Here is an 8601-nt window from a genome sequence, read left to right on the forward strand (position 1 = left end):
TCAAAATGTACACTTATTTATATATATATAGATTATACTGTACGTAAAATTGGCTTTTTAACGTTTGATAAAACTTAGACAGGAAAACAGAATACGTGGGGGTTACGTAGGTACTCTAGTTGTCTCTGATTAAAAATATAATAATAATTTTTATACGTTATTCAATATTGGAGTTTTGCATGTTGACGATCGAACAGCAGTGCCTGTAAAAGAGTAAGAATAAGAGTATATTTTGTGGTATTATGTACGATTTTGCGGCGTTATGTGCATTACACTGAGATCATATTTTGTTTTGTCACGCCAAGATTTATAGATAATGTATAATAAATATCATTGTAGTTTATTATATTCATTACCTATTTATAAAGTATATAGATAAAGTTATATTTGCAGTGACGTGGACCTTGATTCGGCTGAAACACGAACTAGGATATTAATATAATTATTGTATATAATATATATATATATATACTATATTATTATAGTTAGTAGCGGTTTGCATGTAATCCAAATATCCAGATATTCAAATCCGGATTTGATACAAATTCTTATCTGGATTTGCCTAATTATTAGGATTTTCCGAATTTTTGGATTTGGTTTTTTGATGTGACCTAGCATAAGAAAACAATATACCAGTAGTTAAAATGTATCGGAAATAAGATATTATATTTAAACAATTTAGTAAAAATTAAATTTATTAGAATATTAAGATGAGTCATTGAACGGAAAAATTGAATAGGATAATCCAAAAAAATGGAATATGCTCATCACTAGTTACTAGGTACTTATGTCTTTGTTCATCGCTAAAAATCATATATAATATTATAATTTATAACCATGGTTCGAAATCGAAATAAAAATATTATTATTATTATTATTATTATGTAAGACTAGTGATTACAATATTCTAAGACCGTGATTACGATCATTGACAGTCTTGAGATATCTCTTATCCAAGGTGTATCAATCTTAGATCATATTATAGTATTACTGTAGATGGGCCCATGTCCTGATAACTTGAAGACTAAAGCCAGTCGCCAGTAGCGTAGCCAAGATTTTAAAATGGAGGGGGGCAAAGCAAAAATAAAAAAATAAATACTCAATAAATAACAATAATAATTTATTTTTATGTCGTTTCAAGGTTTTGTTACGGTCAATGGGGGGGGGGGGCATGACCCCTTGCACCCACATGGCTACATCACTGTCTGGCTGAAGGAGTAAGCGTATAATATTATTAATTATTATTAACTATGATCTAAGCCTTAAAGTAATAACTAATAAGATATATCAGTACACCTTGACCACGGATAATACTAAAGATATGCTTTATAAATTATAATATAATATAGCATACTTATATACCTATAATATTATAATAATATACTTTAGGTCTTATGGTCTTTACTCTTTAGTGTATTATCCGTGCACCGCGACAGCGGCTTGCTCAGTGCGAAATCGACTATTTCAGCTAGACAGTCACAATCACGGTTACACCTACAACGATATTGTCAGTTATCACTTATCACTTATCAGTAAGTTGTTATTAGTTATTATAATATTATTATGTTACAACAATTTATTATTAATTAGTGTTATTGTTAATTTATCAGTATTCACTATTCAGTACCGTTAGTCATTACTTGTTGCCAATTGTACACATCACATTCTTTAGTTTTGTGCTTATATTTTACTGTTCTGTTTCAACTTTCAATCATTATTGTGTTTACGAATTTATCTTTATGTGCTGATTGATATTGTTATTTAAATTTAATTATTATTACTGAAAAGTAAGTCATACCGCAGAATGATAATTATATACCTTCATCAGATGTCTAATATGGTGGTGCAAATGTACGCCGCTGTACCTTAACCTACTGTTGGGTTACTATTATAAAAAAGTTTTTCTAAATTCTATTTTTAATCAGATCAATTTGGTACCTAACTTTTGAAAATAATTTACCGCTTAAAATGTTTAGTAGGTATAGAAAAAGAAAATATATGCTAATATTTTTTTATTTTAAATTTTATATTTCTAGATACTACCCTATAAATGTATTTGTATAGGCTGCTTTTAATGCAGCTAAATTAATATCTATTTAATAAATATATTATACAGGTACATCGTACAGCAGTAAATAATGAATATTGTATCACTTTATTTATAAATTATTATTTACAAGCTTTTTTCCTTGCTTTTGATTGATAAAATCCTTTAATAATTATTTCTTTACTTATTGTTTGAAGAATATCGTTTTCAGAAGCCAGTATCACAAGTGTAGTCAAATTTTCTTGGTTTAAGGTTGATCTGTAATCTAACTATACTTGGTTCTATTGAGTTTTGAAAAAGTTCTTACGGCCGAACAGTTTGAACTTGGGTATAGTTAAATACATTTTAAGTGCAATACTTAAATATGGAAAGACATCAGTTAATTAATTTTCAATAAACCATTTCCAAAAATCAAGTATACTAAAATGTTAGTCTTTAATTGATGGTCTGCATGACTACATAAGGAAAAATACTTTTTTATGTAAATAATAATTATTTTCATCTTTTTTATATTATGTTAATATAAACTATAAAGTTTTTAATACTTTGTTCGATATCCTTTTCTTTATACGTTGTGTAAACAATTGGAACACACAACTTTATTTGTAACAAATAAAAAATTGACTGAAACAAACTTGTAAGCCTCAATTTGTTTGTCTACTTAAAATGTATTGATAATTATGTGGCGAGATTCAATTCTAAACTTTTTCACTATTTCACCAATATAATGTGTGTAGCAATATTCGGGTAGTTAATCTACACATTACATTTAGATTTTATAATACTATACCGCATATTATTATGGTTTATGAGTTAAAATAATAGGTTTATTTGACTTAATTGACTGTATGCTTGTGTAATATCAAGTACTATTGTACTAGTCTACTTATAGGTAGGTATGTAGTTAAAATGTATAACTATATTAAATTGCGACAAAATATGTGATCAGCAATAATCATAGATTTTTTTAAGGTGATTTATTCATTGTTATAACCTATAACAAAAAAAGTAATGTACAAATCTGAGGCCCCTAAATAAATTCCAACTATCAAATGTCTCTCAAGTTGGGCTCGGTTGTCTCCAAATGATGGAATCATAGAACATCATAGAACATAGCAAATTACTGCACAAATGGGGTACTGTTCAGGGATGAGGGGGGGATGTATATAGTGATGATAAATAACAAGAATTTTGTTGTTTCTATAATTATGCCATTTTACAATCAGTAAAATCGAAAACAAATAAATTTTACTTATAATATTTAATATAAAAATATTTTTTAAATTGAATATAAAAATAATATTATTAGTTATTAAGTTGATTTATATTTTATTTTTAAAATTATGAAAACAAGAAATAAGTCATTAGTTGTATACAGTAAAACTTCTGTTAACGGTCACCTCTATGTAACAGTAATTTTTTTTTGGTCCCGTCAAGTGTTATGGGAAAAATAAATAAATTCCTCTGTATAGCGGGCACTCTAAATAATGGTCAAATTATAAGATAAAATAATAGAAAATATGTACATGTGTATGGTTTGCCCAAATTATTTATGGCAGTTTATAGTTATCTTATCAAACTTTTACAATAACGTTATGGACACGCCGGGTCTGTGTATTTTATTATGTCTTATTAGTTGTCAGTGTCAGTTGAAAACGTTTTGAAGTGCGTGGTTATGATGACGTCCAAACTAAAACACCTAACTGTAGGAAAAAAAATGAGGCTGTTAGAATATTATGAATAAGAAAATGTGAGCGCGAGTGCTCTTGCAGATAAATTTGGAATAGCGAGAACTCAAGTCACCAATTTAATAAAAAAATAAAGATTTGGTTTTAAAACAATGGAATCCAACGATAATGAATAATGATGTAATGAAAACTATAAAATGTCATAAAACCAAATAAATTAATAATATCATTGATGCTGTGTACGAATAGTTTTGCAAATTATTGTGTATGTATTTGGTTTTTTTATATGCACTCTATATAGTGGTAATCTGGATGTATTGCACTTCTATTAACGACCACCTCTAAATAGCGGTCATTCTTTTTGGGCTCTTCGGTGACCATTACATGGAAGTTTTACTGTAATACTAAAAATCAATTCTTCTGCTGATTGTAACAAATTGCAAAAATATTTAGATATTCTTGTTGAATGATTCACGTTGCTTAGCATATCCTTCAATATTACTAAATGTAAAACCATCACATACACAAGATGTGTCTCTCCTATTTATTGGATTTATAATATTACTGGCACCCCCTTATCTCGGATCTTTGATGTAACTAATGATCTTGGTTTTCAACTAACAAAATGTCTTAACCATAGCCCGCTATATGTAACTATATGCTATATAGCTCTAAAAATGTTGGGTTTTGTAATGAGACTTTCTAAGGGGCTCCAGTTTCAAAAATCTATTAAAGCACTGTATTGAGCTTTGTTATGTCCAATCTTAGAGTATAGCTCCGTAATCTGGGATCCATATAACTCTGGTGACTCTAACCAACTGGAAAGGGTACAGCATAAATTTCTGAGATTTGTAGTGTATACCTCGAGGATACTTCATGTTGAATACGACTACTCTCTTGTGGCAAACCAGCTTAATCTTCCCTCGGTGGCCGATCGTTGTCGTTATGCAAACCTGAAATTTATTAATTTATCTGTCTGGCGTGATCGACTCAACAACTCTTTTATCACTTATTAATTTTAAAGTTCTTTTTTGCCAAACCTGTTCACATGTTCCATTTCACATTTCCACATCCTCCACCAATTATATTTCAATGAACCAATCCTTAGATTAATGCATGCAGATGATTTGGACCCCCTTCTGTAGTTTAAAATTCTAATTTATACTGTTGTGTACCATATTTGAATTGTAATTATGTCTACCATTTATAAAAAATGGTTTATCTGTAAAACAATAAACAATAAATAGTAATATAATGTTATTTTGTACCACTAAAACGGTTGTCTAATCTCTATAATTTATAGTACGTGAGCGTGACATTTTTGAAAATTTACAAGGGGGCGTAGACCAAAACGGTTGGGAACCACTGATCCAAGGCATTGCTTAGGCTTTATTACTATTTTCATTTTAAAGTGAGTAATAACTATGTAATAGCCAAAATTAAAACCTAAAATATGCCTCAAATAATATTCTTACCTTTAAATTTGATTTTAGTTCAATTTACTCTAATGTTAAAGCTAACAACCTAAAATTGGTTTTAATGGATGCACATTTGCTATGTTTTCAGTATGGAACCACAAATGAAGGTGAAATATGGTGACCTCTTAGGAATGCAGGTGTCTTATGTGATTAATTATGTGTTATATTGTTATAAATATTTATCAGTATTAAGTTTTTAATTTAATCTAAATTCTTAAGTATCTACTAAATGTATACAATTATTATAGTATGTATAATGTTTTGTAAATGCTTTTTATTTTCAGATCAAATGGAGATCTGTGTTGATAGTGTGGAATCTGCTATTAATGCGGTTAATGGAGGAGCTCATAGATTAGAGCTATGCAGTGCACTAAGTGAAGGAGGATTAACACCATCATTGGGACTTTTGAAAACATTAAAAACCATGGTTTCAATTCCTATTTTTGTTATGCTTAGACCAAGGTGTGGTTATGATTTCCAATATTCAGATTTAGAAATTAGAGTTATTCTTGAAGATTGTACTTTATTCAAAAATGCTGGAGCTGATGGATTCGTATTTGGTGCTCTTACTTCAACCGGTTATATTGATATTGATGCGTGTGTTTCAGTAATTTTAACGGCTCAACCATTACCTGTTACATTCCATCGTGCATTTGACGTAGCTACCCAAGATCCAATCGAAATGGCACAAGAAATAGCTGATTTGGGTTTTAAACGCTTACTAACCAGTGGTAGAAGTCCTGTAGCAGTTGATGGACAGTGGTTAATTAAAGCTTTGATCGAAACCATGAAAAATCGTCTAATTATAATGCCTGGAGCTGGTATTCAAGTTGAAAATCTTAAAGATATCCTCGGCACTACATTAGCACATGAATTTCACGGATCAGCAAAGGAAGTGAAACAATATCCAAATAAAAATAATACAAAATTGCATTCAATTTATAAAGAAGCCCCCATTTATGTTACAGGTCGTGATACTGTACAAAAATTACTTAATATTTATAAAAATCATTTGAAACTAGAATAAGATATAAATAATAATAAAAATAAGATGTACCTAATTAAAAAACTATGTCACAAATAACCTTTAATTTTATAGTAACTAAATACAATTATTTATTTTTAATGTTATTATTGTTGTATTGTTAAAAAATAACAATGAAATACAATTTATCGTGCTCAATTAAAGATATGATTTTTTTATTTCTTATTTTGGTTTGGTTAACTTTATTAGTGTTTGTATAGAAATAGACCAATGGAGAATAGTGATAATCATTCTATTATAGAAGTTTTTAGAGGAAAAACAGCTTTCATAATTGAACAAAAACAATATTTTGGAGATAATGATGTTCAGTTTTTCAAAATAGTACAAAGAAAAAAGTCACAACTCACAACTGTTTAAAATATTCTTACATCTTAAATAAAATTGTAAAACAAATATTCTTTAAAACAGACATATCATTTTCTGCAAGATGTTATTCACCTTCAATTTTATTATTATTAGTATTTTATAACTAAAATGACACTAGAATCATCTATAGCCGATCTAAGGCAACATATTTTAATGGAGTTTTTGTATAACTACCTTAATTGTAATTTTATTATTGCGGAATTGCAACAAATTGTTGAAACTAGACCAACTGTTGACGTTAAATATACGATATGAATGTCAACAAGAAAATAATCACATTAAAATAATTATAATTTAATCAATTTTTGTTTTTCATATGTTTAAAAAGGTTGAAAAAGTAATTAAAAAAAAAAGAAGTTTGAATCATAAAAACGATTAAAACAGTTTTTAAAATTTTTTTTATTAACTTTGATATTTGATTATGCAGGTATAAAAGTGTTTCCGAAAAAAAAAAATAATAACATAATATCATTGTAAAAGCACTTCACTCACAATCTAAAATACAATATATTCAAATAATATAATATACATAATAAAAATATATGCATAATACAATATATTATACAGCTGTTTATGAGGTATTTTTATAATATTGAAATTTAATGGTAATACAAAATGTATTGTGATTTAAACATACATACATAACTATGTTATTATTTTTCTCAATTTATTTAATCTTTGTAACCGCATTTTAGATTTTTTTATTTTTTGAATAGAAATTAAATTTTGATTAAAATATTTCATGCGTATAATTATTCTCATTTTTCTCATCTGTTATCACTATTATAAGTTTTATTTGTTAATTATTTTACAATATATCGTCCTTAAGTAAATTTTATAAATAATTTTTCACATCGTAGAATTAAGTTCTTAAAATCATTGCCAGGAACTATCAACCCACCATAAGATAAATGCTGCACCCATGTTGGTAGTGTATAATCATGACAAGTGTTCCCTAACACAGTAGTCGTTGATCCAAGTTCAGGACACTTCTTTCTGAATTTTTTTGCAACCCAACCGATTAAATACTCTACTGCATCTTTTGTCATTTATTTCTGAAATTGTTCTTCTTCTGTATTTGATGTATTAAGTGATTCACCATTACTATCATTTGTGTCACTTACACATTTATTATCCTCATTTATGGTTATATCTGCATCTTTTAACATTTTTGACAGTACAAATTCCTTATTGTTATTCTTGTCACATGTATTCGAATCACAAGTTATACCAGGATTTTTCCCCAAAACTATCATCCTCAATCTATACAATGCATTTAATGGGGTAGGATGATAAATTAGGAACTTATATACATGATATTTTCACTGGTTGTTTATATTTGCATTTTCTATACACAATACAATTTTAAAAATATTTTGATTTGTTTTGAACTGTTTGGGAACATTTTCAGTTACCAATTTTATTAGTATTTTTTTCTATGGATGTCAATAAAATTTTATTTGTTGGGTAAAAAAGCTTGAAAATTTAATACAAGGCTCCTACTATATTGTTACTATGATATTTGAAAAATATTAAAAATCCTTAGTCACAGTTTTTATTTATAAGCATTTAAAGTTCAAATCTTGACAAATACGGAAAAATCACGAAAATTAGCAAATTATTTTGAGTAAATAGAATTTTAGTTCGGTTAGGGTTTTACCTGAGTAAATAATTTACATTATTTGTTCCTAAACAATTTTTATTTAACAAATTACCAATAGTTAGTCTCAAATTTAGTCCATATTTACAGTATTTAACCTGATCATCTATAGCGCCTCTTCGGCCGTAATAAACGTGGTAATAATCGATGGACCTTTTTTTTTTGTGGGGGGAGGGGTCAAAATTCTAGAACCCTACCACTGCGTACGCCACTGCACGTCATGCTGATATAGACAGGTGTAATTTATTATGTTTCTATAATTATGCAAGTCCACGAATTAGGGTTTTTAAATAGGTATTTTAACTTTAAAAATAGAA

General features: G+C 28.0%; 1 protein-coding gene across 3 annotated transcripts; it reads left to right on the forward strand.

The window, feature by feature from the left end:
* The first annotated feature begins 1274 nt into the window (after positions 1 to 1274).
* Positions 1275 to 6401, forward strand: LOC132936887 (copper homeostasis protein cutC homolog). Of its 3 annotated transcripts, none has more exons than XM_061003673.1 (2): positions 1275 to 1532; positions 5498 to 6401. In XM_061003673.1, the coding sequence occupies exon 2, from the start codon at positions 5503 to 5505 to the stop codon at positions 6238 to 6240; it is 738 nt and encodes a 245-aa protein (XP_060859656.1). In that variant the 5' UTR covers positions 1275 to 1532; positions 5498 to 5502; the 3' UTR covers positions 6241 to 6401. The 3 variants fall into 3 exon arrangements, with proteins under 3 accessions (XP_060859656.1, XP_060859654.1, XP_060859655.1); XM_061003671.1 differs by lacking the exon at positions 1275 to 1532 and adding an exon at positions 1554 to 1787; XM_061003672.1 differs by lacking the exon at positions 1275 to 1532 and adding an exon at positions 3394 to 5350.
* The last annotated feature ends 2200 nt before the right edge of the window (positions 6402 to 8601 follow it).

Source organism: Metopolophium dirhodum, chromosome 1 (genome assembly GCF_019925205.1).
Source record: "Metopolophium dirhodum isolate CAU chromosome 1, ASM1992520v1, whole genome shotgun sequence".
NCBI classification, from domain to species: Eukaryota; Metazoa; Arthropoda; class Insecta; order Hemiptera; family Aphididae; genus Metopolophium; species Metopolophium dirhodum.

What these genes read in the sequence shown, in the direction of transcription:
- LOC132936887 (XM_061003673.1), top strand. Translation starts at nt 5,503, where the DNA reads ATGGAGATCTGTGTTGATAGTGTGGAATCTGCTATTAATGCGGTTAAT.